The sequence below is a fragment of the Ylistrum balloti genome, unplaced genomic scaffold (assembly GCF_031769215.1).
Source record: "Ylistrum balloti isolate Yb309-2 unplaced genomic scaffold, AGI_CSIRO_Ybal_v1 Utg369624, whole genome shotgun sequence".
NCBI lineage: Eukaryota > Metazoa > Mollusca > Bivalvia > Pectinida > Pectinidae > Ylistrum > Ylistrum balloti.
In genome coordinates this window covers 676754-691493 of record NW_026781893.1, presented here as the reverse complement: position 1 = coordinate 691493, position 14740 = coordinate 676754, and the positions used below count along the sequence as shown (strand labels likewise).

At 36.7% G+C, this 14740-nt stretch overlaps 2 protein-coding genes across 2 annotated transcripts in view; one reads left to right on the top strand and one right to left on the bottom strand.

Moving 5' to 3' along the window:
• LOC132550297 (sex peptide receptor-related protein 2-like) overlaps positions 1 to 14740 on the top strand; it is a 58939-nt gene that overhangs the window by 13147 nt on the left and 31052 nt on the right. The gene's annotated exons all lie outside the window — the stretch shown is intronic.
• LOC132550602 (golgin subfamily A member 6-like protein 22) lies at positions 448 to 8919 on the bottom strand. Its single transcript, XM_060214695.1, has 4 exons — positions 8788 to 8919; positions 8087 to 8214; positions 1362 to 2038; positions 448 to 686 (listed from the first exon to the last, which is right to left on the bottom strand). Exons 1-4 carry the CDS (start codon positions 8917 to 8919, stop codon positions 448 to 450), a joined length of 1176 nt encoding a protein of 391 aa, XP_060070678.1.

Here is a 14740-nt window from a genome sequence, read left to right as displayed (position 1 = left end):
AGATCTTTTCTTCCCTGACAACATAGATCTTGTCTTCAATTACAATCTAGATCTTTTCTTCTCTGACAACATAGATCATTTCTTCTCTGACAACATAGATCTTTTCTTCTCTGACAACCTAGATCTTTTCTTCAATGGCAACATAGATCTTGTCTTCAATGACAACCTAGATCTTTTCTTCCCAAACAACATAGATCTTTTCTTCAATGACAACATAGATCTTTTCTTCCCAGACAGCATTTCTTCCCTGACAACATAGATCTTTTCCTCAATGACAACATAGATCTTTTCTTCCCTGACAACAAAGATCTTTTCCTCAATGACAACCTAGATCTTTTCTTCAATGGCAACCTAGATCTTTTCTACAATGACAACCTAGATCTTGTCTTCAATGACAACCTAGATCTTTTCTTCAATGACAACATAGATCTTGTCTTCAATGACAACCTAGATCTTTTCTTCAATGACAACATAGATCTTTTCTTCCTGGACAACATAGATCTTTTCTTCCCAGACAACAAAGATCTTTTCTTCAATGACAACATAGATCTTTTCTTCCCAAACAACATAGATCTTTTCTTCAATGACAACATAGATCTTTTCTTCAATGACAACAAAGATCTTTTCCTCAATAACAACATAGATCTTTTCTTCCCAAACAACATAGATCTTTTCTTCCCTGACAACTTCCCAAACAACATAGATCTTGTCTTCAATGACAACCTAGATCTTTTCTTCTCTGACAACATAGATCTTTTCTTCTCTGACAACATAGATCTTTTCTTCTCTGACAACCTAGATCTTTTCTTCCCAGACAACATAGATCTTTTCTTCCCAGACAACATAGCTATTTTCTTCAATGACAACATAGATCTTTTCTTCCCAAACAACATTTCTTCCCTGACAACATAGATCTTTTCTTCAATGACAACATAGATCTTTTCTTCCCAAACAACATAGATCTTTTCTTCCCAAACAACATAGATCTTTTCTTCCCAAACAACATAGATCTTTTCTTCCCAGACAACATCAATATTTTCTTCCCAAACAACATAGATCTTGTCTTCAATGACAACCTAGATCTTTTCTTCTCTGACAACACAGATCTTTTCTTCTCTGACATCGTAGATCTTTTCTTCTCTGACAATATAGATCTTTTCTTCTCTGACAACATAGATCTTTTCTTCTCTGACAACATAGATCTTTTCTTCCCAGACAACATAGATCTTGTCTTCAATGACAACCTAGATCTTTTCTTCTCTGACAACACAGATCTTTTCTTCTCTGACAACCTAGATCTTTTCTTCTCTGACAATATAGATCTTTTCTTCTCTGACAACATAGATCTTTTCTTCTCTGACAACATAGATTTTTTCTTCCCAGACAACATTTCTTCCCAGACAACATCGATCTTTTCTTCCCAGACAACATAGATCTTTTCTTCTCTGACAACATAGATCTTTTCTTCTCTGACAACATAGATCTTTTCTTCTCTGACAACATAGATCTTTTCTTCGCAGACAACATTTCTTCCCTGACAACATAGATCTTTTCTTCCTGGACAACATAGATCTTTTCTTTTCTGACAACATAGATCTTTTCTTCCCAGACAACAAAGATCTTTTCTTCTCTGACAACATAGATCTTTTCTTCCCAGACAACAAAGATCTTTTCTTCCCAGACAACATAGATCTTTTCTTCCCAGACAACATAGATCATTTCTTCCCTGACAACATAGATCTTTTCTTCTCTGACAACATAGATCTTTTCTTCTCTGACAATATAGATCTTTTCTTCCTGGACAACATAGATCATTTCTTCTCTGACAACATAGATCATTTCTTCTCTGACAACATAGATCATTTCTTCCTGGACAACATAGATCATTTCTTCCTGGACAACATAGATCATTTCTTCCCTGACAACATAAATCTTTTCTTCTCTGACAACATAGATCTTTTCTTCTCTGACAACATAGATCTTTTCTTCCCAGACAACATAGATCTTTTCTTCCCAGACAACATAGATCTTTTCTTCCCTGATAACATTAGAATTTGTCCTGATATTTCATCACTATCTTTAGAATTTTGTCCTGATATTCTACACTATCTTTAGAGCATGAATTTGATCTATTTTATCACTGTCTTTGAGAATATGGATTTTGTAGACTGTTTAAGGCTTGATGACTATAAGAACAGTAGCTCAGTTTGGCTGTTTGTTTTAGTTACTTGTACCCAGACAATCCAGATAAAATTGGTGGTATTTTTAGTTGCAGAGTCTCTTGGATCCTTGTTGTTCAGTGAGATAATTATTTCTAAAAAAATATACCATAACAATTTATTTCTGTTTGTTGTGATTGTCTACGGCCATCTAAGCTGCTTATGAAATCCTTTGAGACCTGCACTTGATTCAGACATTGTGTGCGACTCTCCTGTCTGATGGATAGAGCATGACGAAGGGAGGTTCAACACAAATCTCCATCATTGTCACGCAATGCAGAGTGTTGACTAATGTTAATTTTTAAATTTCAGTTTTTTTTTCCTTTACTGCTCCATTGGTGCGATACAATATGCTGTTCTATTACATTCTGTCATGCAATTATTTTCAAACTTTTAGTCTGATTTTGCCTTATTTTCATAATTGTTATGGATGCATGTTCCAATGGATAATATCAGGTCAGTGAAACTTGCCAGTTTTTTTGTTGCTGTTCTATCATATTCAATTCTTTCCAACACTACTCAAAGTTTTAGTTTTAAACTTTCGCCTTGATAAATATTTCCTGTGACAAAAAAAACAACAAGATTTGAAATCCAATCAGATGGCAAATATGCAGAGACAGGAGAGGTAGTATTTTGTTATGGAAGAGATCTGATGAGGTTGATGATTAAGAGGAAATCTCTGCAATGTCACACAGATTTACTTTGAAGAATTATTTGGTAACAATTCCTTGCTTTCAGACTATTTGTTTTTGAAAATCATTCAACTCTTTTGTGTATCAAAACTATAATAGGGATGAACTTAGAATTTTTGAACAGTCACATGAGAGATAACCACATTTGAACAGTCACATGAGAGATAACCACATTTGAACAGTCACATGAGAGATAACCACATTTGAACAGTCACATGAGAGATAACCACATTTGAACAGTCACATGAGAGATAACCACATTTGAACAGTCACATGAGAGATAACCACATTTGAACAGTCACAAGAGAGATAACCACATTTGAACAGTCACATGAGAGATAACCACATTTGAACAGTCACATGAGAGATAACCACATTTGAACAGTCACAAGAGAGATAACCACATTTGAACAGTCACATGAGAGATAACCACATTTGAACAGTCACATGAGAGATAACCACATTTGAACAGTCACAAGAGAGATAACCACATTTGAACAGTCACATGAGAGATAACCACATTTGAACAGTCACATGAGAGATAACCACATTTGAACAGTCACATGAGAGATAACCACATTTGAACAGTCATTTGAGATAAACTCACATCTGAAGCACGAAATTTTAAGTCACTTAAGATATTTGCATTTGAACAATCATGTGAACATGTGTTCTCTATTACAATCTGATGTACAAAACAGTTGGTGTATAAATAAAAGAGATGTCAGCCACTGACCAGTAACCTACAACACACTGACCAGTAACCTACACCACACTGACCAGTAACCTACACCACACTGACCAGTAACCTACAACACACTGACCAGTAACCTACATCACACTGACCAGTAACCTACAACACACTGACCAGTAACCTACAACACACTGACCAGTAACCTACAACACACTGACAAGTAACCTACAACACACTGACCAGTGACCTATAACACACAACACACTGACCAGTAACCTACAACACACTGACCAGTAACTTACAACACTCTGACCAGTAACCTACAACACACTGACCAGTAACCGAAATAACCTAAAACATACACTGATCATTGAAGGTGATGAAGTATTCTTGAGAAGAAAACGCCCTGTGTTTTCTTCCAAAATTTGTTTCAGCAAAATATTCCCCACGAGGTCTGATTCATCACCCTTGCTGTTTTTCATTGCCATTCTGTAATAAAAAGGCATACTATTCTGGACAGATATGGGGCATTGGTGTCAGCATGTTTAGAAGTGTTGGCATTTAGGAGGCGAAAGAGTGGTACAGAGATGCTGAGTGGCATTCCTCATGGTTCCTTGTGGCATGGTGGCAATTTCAAGTGTCAGAAAGGGCACCAAAAACAAACACACCTAAATACAGGTCTATTATAGCTCTCACCCTCTATATCCTCTAAAAACTAAATATTATTATTGGCTGTGTGTACTTCTGTAAATAGTTCCATTGCAGGGTCCCGACCTCCACTAACAAGCCTCCCAGTTCCCATCACACAACACAGCTGCCAGCTTGCATGTCTCCCAACTCTGTTTGATGTTTTGGATTGTTAAAAACTAGAAGGGGTTGTAAACTTGGTAGATGTTAAAGGTCAACTTGAACACAACAATTGATTAGAGACTTAGAACAAGCTTAGCTTACACCTGGAAGGTCAGCTTATCAGGGTTTATATATTGGAGACCTCACATGTATAGAGAGGAACACCCGCTCAGCAACATTAGGTACCATATACTCAAGAAATCAGACAGAGAAAGATGGTGGTGATAAGATAAATCATACATTGGATATATGAAATACATCTAGATATCAATGAAATAAATGTTCTCAAACTAAAAGAACTAAAATAATACATATTTAGACAAATTAAATTAGGGTAATGCAAACCTATAGCTGCAGCCATTATGGTTTTGTATGATGTTTGTAGCAGAGCAAGCTTCATGATACAGTTACCACAGTTTTGAATTACCATTTTTATCATCAGTGGCCAGTTGTGTTATGTCAATGTTGTAAATATTTTATAACATGTGCGTAAAATATTTTTATTACATTACAAATAAGTCACGACTTGATGATGTTATGTGATTGCCACAGTGGTGTAAATCTATCCATGTCAAACAAAGTACTCTGATAGGGAAATCAACTTTAGAGTTTTTCACTTATTTGTTTTTAGATATACATACTTTATGATGAATAGAATCTTACACTCATGCAAATGTAATATCTATATTAAAGGAGTTCAGTACAACTTCTGACATATCAAACAATGGAATTTGTTTAGTGAATTTCATATTAGATAAACATTCAAATAAGATTATTTCATGGAGATTTTGTGAGAAATATGCCAGTACCCACAAATCATAAAAGGCATCAAATATCTCTTTATGAAAAAAATAGCTTTAAAATACGGGAGTTATTTCAAATATATTTAGGCAAAATGTTTTTAAATTGAAAATGGCATATATTGTATTTGGAAAGTTAATCTTTATAAATGTGCACTAGCTGAAATATGTTAGACTAGCATTTCATATCAATTATAGCATGGACGTAGAACATTCTTGTTGCGAAGGGCTCAAGATTACAGGATTTCAAATAATGCAGATATCTATGAAAAGGAGACTTCAAGTTTTTATCTGATACTTTACTTTCAGCTTTTCACAGTAATTTTCACATTGAATCACGATTATGAAATTAAGCTGCTGAAGAAAGTAGAGTTTCCTGTGTAGAATGCTAGACCCCATGCTTCTCAGGCATGTGTAATGGATATGTAACCATGAAAATATCAGCCGAGATTCAGTCAGATTTGACAGAAATACAATGGACAATAGGCATACTTTCATCATTATATTTTAACTCCAAGCCTGAAATATTAGCCCTGTTTGTAATTATAACTCTACTTCAACTAAAATATTTGTGCCTTATATCAGATTTAGATAAACAAAATCTTGATTCTTCCATATTATATAATGATAATTGTTTCTTAGTTTGTGCCAACAATAATGAAATTTATAATGTTTATTTCTATCTAAGCTGGAGATAGGATGATCTTTGATATATCTGGTATTACATGCCAGTCCCCAATGGATCTTGATAGACATGTCACAAACCTAATTCATACTTAGTGGAAGCATGAAAATCTTGTTTAAATCCAATTATTTAGTACAATTAAACCTTTCAAATTTATCTAGATTTAAAGGAATTTGCTTCATTTATTCAATAGAATCAACCTACAGTTGTTTCTGTGAAGAAAAACAGGAACCAAACTTTTAGAAACAAAGTCAGTCTGACTTAAAATATATCTTGATCTTCATTTCTATTTCATAAACTTCATTTGGCTGCATCGTGCAAAGTTAACAAAACAGGAACAGAGATCAAGACATGTTATAATCATGTTGAGGTCAAAGTTTATCATTGTGAACATAAGGATACGTAAAAAGATGATTTCATAAAAATGATGAAGAAAGATATCAAAAGCTTTTTTAGCTTAAATCATCTTTGTCTGAAATGTTTCACTGGATCAAATTTATCTATTTTATCTAAAACTCTAAGCATAAAAAGGAAAGAAAAAATTCCTATAATATCCATAAAAACAGGCTGTGGTTTTCTCTAATATTTCATTTTTTAAGCTATCAATTTTTTACAATTTTTTTCTGTCTGCAAAGATATATAAAAAATGAAATCCTTCAAAATTATAATATTACATTTTCAGTAGATTGTATGTGCTGAACGATATCTTGAATGAGAACACATGTATCATGATAATTGGAGACATTATACCAAACTAACAAAGAGACCGACGACAAATATCAATATTCAGGGAAAAATTTGTATGTTGCCACTGGAACTCCCATCTATTCTTACTGAAGGATGCACACTCGTTTTTATTTTGTTGTCAGAGTTGCTCCCCACTTTCTGGTGCACTAAGAATCAGTGGTTTCTGCAGTGATATATCTCATGTCATACATATTGTTTGTTATCTCATGCATTCAGATAAGGTTCTAATTTAATCAGTATTATATCATAGGCGCAGCTTTACACCATACCAGTCAAAATCAGAGGCAGCAATTCAATTCCATAGCAACACTTTGTTATCAGGAATGCCATACTAAGGGGAGCCAGTCTGACAGGGCCCCACCCTCCCTTGATGTACAACAAATGTGCCCACCACCCTTCCTGTCAGGCTCCTCTACCCCTCCTCCTTGTCTGACATGGACTCTGTCTGCTTGGGCTCATCTCTGTCATCTCTTTCAGAAATATGATTCTGACACCAAAATCAGACTAATACAAAACCGCCAGGTTTAAAAGAAACATGTGAAAACTTGAAAGACAAGATGATGTAATTTAAAATGTATTGTTAAATCAAGTAGTTTTATGGCTTGAAACCAATGTGTTTGTTTGTTGTAAGGAACAATTGCCTCTAAAGCAAAGAAGGTTATGATAGAAGTGCTCCAATACTGCACAGTGGTTTTATTAATGGACACATTGTCCTTCTTGAGATAGAGTCGCTGTATCGCAACATTAAGATAACAAATGGTACATCAAGATTTAACTGACTGATTAGGCATTTCAAAGTGGTCTAGACAATAATGTAATTCAGGAAATGTTTCAAAATAGGAGATGACCTGAAAGAAGAATGATACTTGAAAGTTTGCAAAACTTGAAGTGTAGTATATTTTTAAAGGGGATAAGTATGGTGAGATGGCACATTGGTAACAAGAAAATACCAACTTCTGAAGATAATCATAATCCAAACTCAAATTCAATAAAACAAGGGCAAGATATGAACAAACACTCCTGAAAAAGTCCAAGGAGAATAAGACCAGGAGTTCTGGAAGAGTAAGTTTTTTCTGTTTCATTGACAACACCCGCATTGGAAAACTTGGTCAATCCAAGTAAGTTATGTCACATTCTCAAATAAGATCAAGGTATACAATAGTGGAACCAACAGACAAACTAACGAGAATCAAACGTGTCCAGCATCATATCACACAAAGAAACAGAATATTTATCAATGAGACCATTATATAACCTTTCATGTTGGTGCTGAGGTTTGATTCCTTATCTGATGTCAATGTCATAATTATGGTATAGGGTCATTTGCATGCATTATCAGTTGGTATTTCTAGCATATGCTGGTGTCCTGCAACAGAAGGAACTCTCCTGTATCAACCTACAGTAAGAACTCTCCTGTATCATCCTGCAGTAAGAACTCTCCAGTATCCTCCTGTGGCAGGAACTCTCCTGTGTCCTGCTGCAGTAAGAACTCTTTTGTACCCTCTTCCAGTAGGAACATTCCATATTTCTAAAATATCAAGTCTTCGAAAGTTAATAACAATTTGTTGGAGGAAACTAAAGAAGGGCTGATGTAATCCTTCCTTTATGGCACTTCTATGGGCTGAAATGTTTCAGATGAGTTTTTCTTGCCTTTCAGCCACTCATTTGCACAGTTTGCGTTGTTAATGCCCATCTGCTCTATATTACTTTTATTTTGGCTTGCTTGATTGTGGTCTGCCATTATGGTTTTTTGGCCTTGTTTTCAACTTTTTCTCTTTTGCTGTTGTTGTTTTTCTTCATTTCCATCGTTTGCCTGTATGTTTTGAGCTATTTTTTCATAAGTATTCTAACTTATTTACAATTCTTAGTTGTTATTAGTAAGTATGTCTTGGGTAGGATAATGTATTGGCCATAGGTGTTCTCAAATCAAGACTTTAAAGTCTTCCCAGCAATCTTCTTCCTGCCATAAGAGAAATTCATCTTCTACTTCCAGCGGAAGGGGGAACCTTGTTAAGTTAAATTAGAGTTCTGTCTCTGGCTCTGAGCTGATCAGTTCCTGACTCCTCCCTCTCCTTGGCTGCTACAGACAGCGAGCTTGTACATAGGAACAGCGGTCCTTTTGCCACAAGCTCATGTCCTCATGCAGGATCAGGCTCTGGTTGTTTCGACGATTTTTCTGCATAGCAGGGACTTGATCTACTCTTGTCTGGATCTTCCTGCATGTGGGCATCATGCTGCATTCCTTCCAGAATGGATAGAATTCATGGATCCACCAGATCAAATACCCTTCACCAGCTTTGATCCAGGACAATACGCATACAGTCAATAGAATCCTCCACCTTCATGCATGGAAGCTACTTCTCAGGAAGCCTCGCTGAGACAGGCTTTTCTTGAGAATTGTCAGATCACATCTGACGATCTATCAGGGCTTCCTTTTCTGCCATCTACCAATCATGGTGGAAGGTCTTCTGTGATTGGTGTGTAGGCAGGGAGGTTGATTCCATCAAGACCTCTGTGCAGTAGATTGGGGAATTCCTTCTCTACCTGTTTAGGGACCACTTTTGGCCCCTTTGCACTATAGCTGGTTAATGTATGGCTATTGCCAGCATACTTGCTTTTCATGGCAGGAAAGAGATAAGTTCATCCTCCTCTCTTTCTGCCCTAATTAGAGGCTTTGCTCTAGATAGGCCCAGGGTTTTGCAGCTAGCCTGGCAGTGGAATCTGGCTCTTGTGCTAGATTCCCTGATGCATGCTCTATATGAGCCGTTTGGATTTTGTTACTTTCAAGGTAGAGTCTTCCTTGTTGCTCTGACTTCTTGTCATAGGAGGAGCGAGGTCCTTGCGTTGCCTTCACTTTGTTCCTGTCTACATTGGTCTAGAGGTTATTCTGCTGTAACTGTTCTGACTGATTCTTCATTTTTGGCAAAGAATCAGGTTCCAAGATCCCATTAGGATTCTTGCCTTGACTGGTCCTGAGGAGCATAATAGATTGCTCTGTCCCTGTCGGGTGCTGAAGTCTTACCTTGATAGAACTAGGGAGTGGGGGAAGGGGGTGTGGGGTTCTCCATCCCATCTGTTTTTGCCCATCAAAGAGGGTCATCTGGATATCTCTTCCCAGTCAGTTTCAAGGTGGGTTTGCCAGTTCATCAGTATGCTTATGAGTATTCAGATAATCAGGCTCAGGCAGATTGAAGGTGTGGGCTCGTGAGGTTAGCGCCCTCACAGCATCTTGGCCCCTCTTCAATAGGTTCTCCTTTCAGGAGGTCATGTTTGCTTCCTTTTGGCATTGCAGGACAGATTTCTATCTGATGTCCTTGGCTCCTCATTCTGAGGGTCTGTACTATCTTGGTCCTCTACTGGTTGGTCTGTCTGTGACTGTGTCTCCTCAGTTGTCTGGCATATTTTTCATTCTTATGCCTTTCGACACCACGTTGGGACCCCTACTCTTTCAGGGAGAGGTACTTGCCAGTTGTTATCTGGCACTTTTTTGGAGGTTCCTTGAATCTTTCCCTTTCAACCTGGAGTGCTCTCTGGGTTGGGCTGTGCTATGATGGGCTGCCTGGCCTCGAAGTCTCAAATTCACATACTAATGTTATAGTAATTATTACTGAAATGAAATTGAAGTCTTTTCAAGTAATACTTACCATAACATTATGGATTCCCACCCTATCTTCACCTTTCCTTCTCTGCCAGGCTGTCCCGCATTTTGGCTCTATAAATGTTTTCGAGGAAGGGAGATCACTCTATGTCTTAGTCGTAATTGCTAATGTGACTGTAAGGAGACCGAGAGTTTTTAATCTTTTGTTTTGGGGCTATGAAAGATGGGTGCAGGTATTGTATTTGCATATTAAGGTCATAGTAAGTAAAACATCATGAAAATTGGTTTTACTTGAAAAAAATATCAATTCTGCTGACTGAGATGTTGTTGTGATATCAAGTACTGTGTAAGTCAGGATTTTCTCCTCTCAAACAGTGACATGTATCACCTTTGCTGCAAAGTCATCCACTTTTGTGCCTCGGGATTAACTACTGTAATTTTTCACAAAGTCTTGATCATCCTTGTCTCTGTAGTTGATATTTGTTTTTTTGACAGAATTCTAACATTATGCCTCAGATGAATGATAACAGGTAGAGAAAACCAGCTCTCACTGAGATCGAAAACCTGACGTAATTTGTTACAGGTTTAGTGTGAATGCACTCTAAATTGTTTCTATTCACCATTAAAAGAATCCATTCATTTCTCAAAATGCATTAAAAACATTCTTCTTTCAAGTTGTTCCATTGTAAAAAGTTTCCTCTTTAGTGAAAAACTTATTCCCTGTTTAAATGAGCTATTACATCCTGGCTAGCTCTATAAAATGAGTGAGTCTCTTTATCCTGTTTCAGAATTATATGCTTATAGAGCTTTTATTATATCAATTAGAAACTGTAAGCTAATCACATAATGATTGACATTTTCAGGACAATGGATAATTACTGGTGCTGATTTCTTACGGATTGTCTTATTAATAATCTACTTTCATTTTTTATATCAATTCCTTTGTATGAAATAGTAAACAAAGGGCACCCCATATTACTGGTTTGTAATGAAGTAGATTTTTTTTCTGTATCGAAACAAAAAGGAATGTTTTGTTGTTTTATAAATGGTAGAGAGTGAACACATGAAAAGCAACTGTATCCTATATGATAAAGCATGATCATTTTAAGGAGACTATTTCATTATGCATGATTGTAAACTGAGTATTAATGGCATTTCTGATATTTTACCAGTCTGGTTGTGAATATATATACAGTGATTTTGCAGACATGAATTTCATTTAAAAAAAAATTGCCATAATCAATGAATCTGGTTTTGGTAGGTTTGAAATATTGACATGCTATTTGATAAATTGACAAATGCTTGTTTAATTCACAGTAAAATTAATCTCTATGCATTTCAGTAAATGATGAAAAGTTTTTGTTTCATTCATTAATTAAAGGGGATTTTTTTCAGGTCGAAAATCAAAGAGAATTTTATTCTCATTGATCAAAGAGATAGATAATGTTACTGTCAGGAATCAAAGGGATAATATTCCTGTCAAGGGATGAAAAGATAATGTTTAATTCAAGGTAAAAAGATACAATGTTCTAGTAAAGGGACAAAGTGATAATGTTCCAGTCAAGGGACAAAGTGATAATGTTCCAATCAAGGGACAAAGTGATAATGTTCCAGTCAAGGGACAAAGTGATAATGTTCCAGTCAAGGGACAAAAAGATAGTGTTCTAGTAAAGGGACAAAATGATAATGTTCCAGTCAAGGGACAAAGAGACAATATTCCAGTCAAGGGACAAAGAAATAGTGTTCCAGTAAAAGTGCAAGACATTATATTTCAGTCAAGGTACAATGAGATAATGTTCCAGTCAAGGGACAAAGAGACAATATTCCAGTCAAGGGACAAAGATATAGTGTTCCAGTAAAAGGACGAGATGAAGAGACAATGTTCCTGTCACAGGACAAAGAGATAGTGTTCCAGTCAAGGGACAAAGATATAGTGTTCCAGTAAAAGGACAAGATGAAATATTCCAATCAGGGTACAAAGAGATGTTGTTCAAGTCATGGTACAAAGAGATAGTGTTCCAGTAAAAGGGAGAAAGAGACAATGTTCCAGTCAAGGGACAAAGAGATAGTGTTCCAGTCAAGGAACAAGAGATGTTGTTCAAGTCATGGTACAAAGAGATAGTGTTCCAGTAAAAGGGACAAAGAGACAATATTCCAGTCAAGGGACAAAGAGATAGTGTTCCAGTCAAGGAACAAGAGATAATGTTCCAATTATAGGGACAAAGAGATCATGTTCCATTCAAGGGACAAAGAGATAGTGTTCCAGTCAAAGGACAAAGAGATCATATTCCAGTAAAGGGTATAAAGAGATCATGTTCTTGTAAAGGGGACAAAGAGATAGTGTTCCAGTCAAAGGACAAAGAGATCATATTCCAGTAAAAGGGACAAAGAGATAGTGTTCCAGTAAAAGGTACAAAGAGATCATGTTCCCGTAAAGGGGACAAAGAGATAGTGTTCCAGTAAAAGAGACAAAGAGATCATGTTCCAGTAAAAGGGACAAAGAGATCATGTTCCCATAAAGGGGACAAAGAGATAGTGTTCCAGTCAAAGGGACAAAGAGATCATGTTCCCGTAAAGGGGACAAAGAGATCATGTTCCAGTCAAAGGGACAAAGAGATCATGTTCCTGTCAAGGAACAAGAGATGTTGTTCAAGTCATGGTACAAAGAGATAGTGTTCCAGTAAAAGGGACAAAGAGACAATATTCCAGTCAAGGGACAAAGAGATAGTGTTCCAGTCAAGGAACAAGAGATAATGTTCCAATTATAGGGACAAAGAGATCATGTTCCATTCAAGGGACAAAGAGATAGTGTTCCAGTCAAAGGACAAAGAGATCATATTCCAGTAAAGGGTATAAAGAGATCATGTTCTTGTAAAGGGGACAAAGAGATAGTGTTCCAGTCAAAGGACAAAGAGATCATATTCCAGTAAAAGGGACAAAGAGATAGTGTTCCAGTAAAAGGTACAAAGAGATCATGTTCCCGTAAAAGGGGACAAAGAGATCATGTTCCAGTAAAAGAGACAAAGAGATCATGTTCCAGTAAAAGGGACAAAGAGATCATGTTCCCATAAAGGGGACAAAGAGATAGTGTTCCAGTCAAAGGGACAAAGAGATCATGTTCCCGTAAAGGGGACAAAGAGATCATGTTCCAGTCAAAGGGACAAAGAGATCATGTTCCTGTCAAAGGTACAAAGAGATCATGTTCCAGTAAAAGGTACAAAGAGATCATGTTCCAGTAAAATGTACAAAGAGATCATGTTCCAGTAAAAGGTACAAAGAGATCATGTTCCAGTAAAATGTACAAAGAGATCATGTTCCAGTAAAAGGTACAAAGAGATCATGTTCCAGTAAAAGGGACAAAGAGATCATGTTCCCGTAAAGGAGACAAAGAGATTATGTTCTAGTAAAAGGGACAAAGAGATCATGTTCCAGTAAAAGGGACAAAGAGATCATGTTCCCGTAAAGGGGACAAAGAGATAATGTTCCAGTAAAAGGTACAAAGAGATCATGTTCCAGTAAAAGGTACAAAGAGATCATGTTCCAGTAAAAGGGACAAAGAGATCATGTTCCAGTAAAGGGGACAAAGAGATAGTGTTCCAATCAAAGGACAAAGAGATCATGTTCCAGTAAAGGGGACAAAGAGATCATGTTCCAGTAAAAGGGACAAAGAGATCATGTTCCCGTAAAGGGGACAAAGAGATCATGTTCCAGTAAAAGGTACAAAGAGATCATGTTCCAGTAAAAGGTACAAAGAGATCATGTTCCAGTAAAGGGGACAAAGAGGTCATGTTCCAGTAAAAGGGACAAAGAGATCATGTTCCAGTAAAAGGGACAAAGAGATCATGTTCCAGTAAAAGGGACAAAGAGATCATGTTCCAGTAAAAGGGACAAAGAGATCATGTTCCAGTAAAAGGTACAAAGAGATCATGTTCCAGTAAAGGGGACAAAGAGATCATGTTCCAGTAAAAGGGACAAAGAGATCATGTTCCAGTAAAAGGGACAAAGAGATCATGTTCCAGTAAAAGGGACAAAGAGATCATGTTCCAGTAAAAGGGACAAAGAGATCATGTTCCAGTAAAAGGGACAAAGAGATCATGTTCCCGTAAAGGGGACAAAGAGATAATGTTCCAGTAAAAGGTACAAAGAGATCATGTTCCAGTAAAAGGTACAAAGAGATCATGTTCCAGTAAAAGGGACAAAGAGATCATGTTCCAGTAAAGGGGACAAAGAGATAGTGTTCCAATCAAAGGACAAAGAGATCATGTTCCAGTAAAGGGGACAAAGAGATCATGTTCCAGTAAAAGGGACAAAGAGATCATGTTCCCGTAAAGGGGACAAAGAGATCATGTTCCAGTAAAAGGTACAAAGAGATCATGTTCCAGTAAAAGGTACAAAGAGATCATGTTCCAGTAAAGGGGACAAAGAGGTCATGTTCCAGTAAAAGGGACAAAGAGAT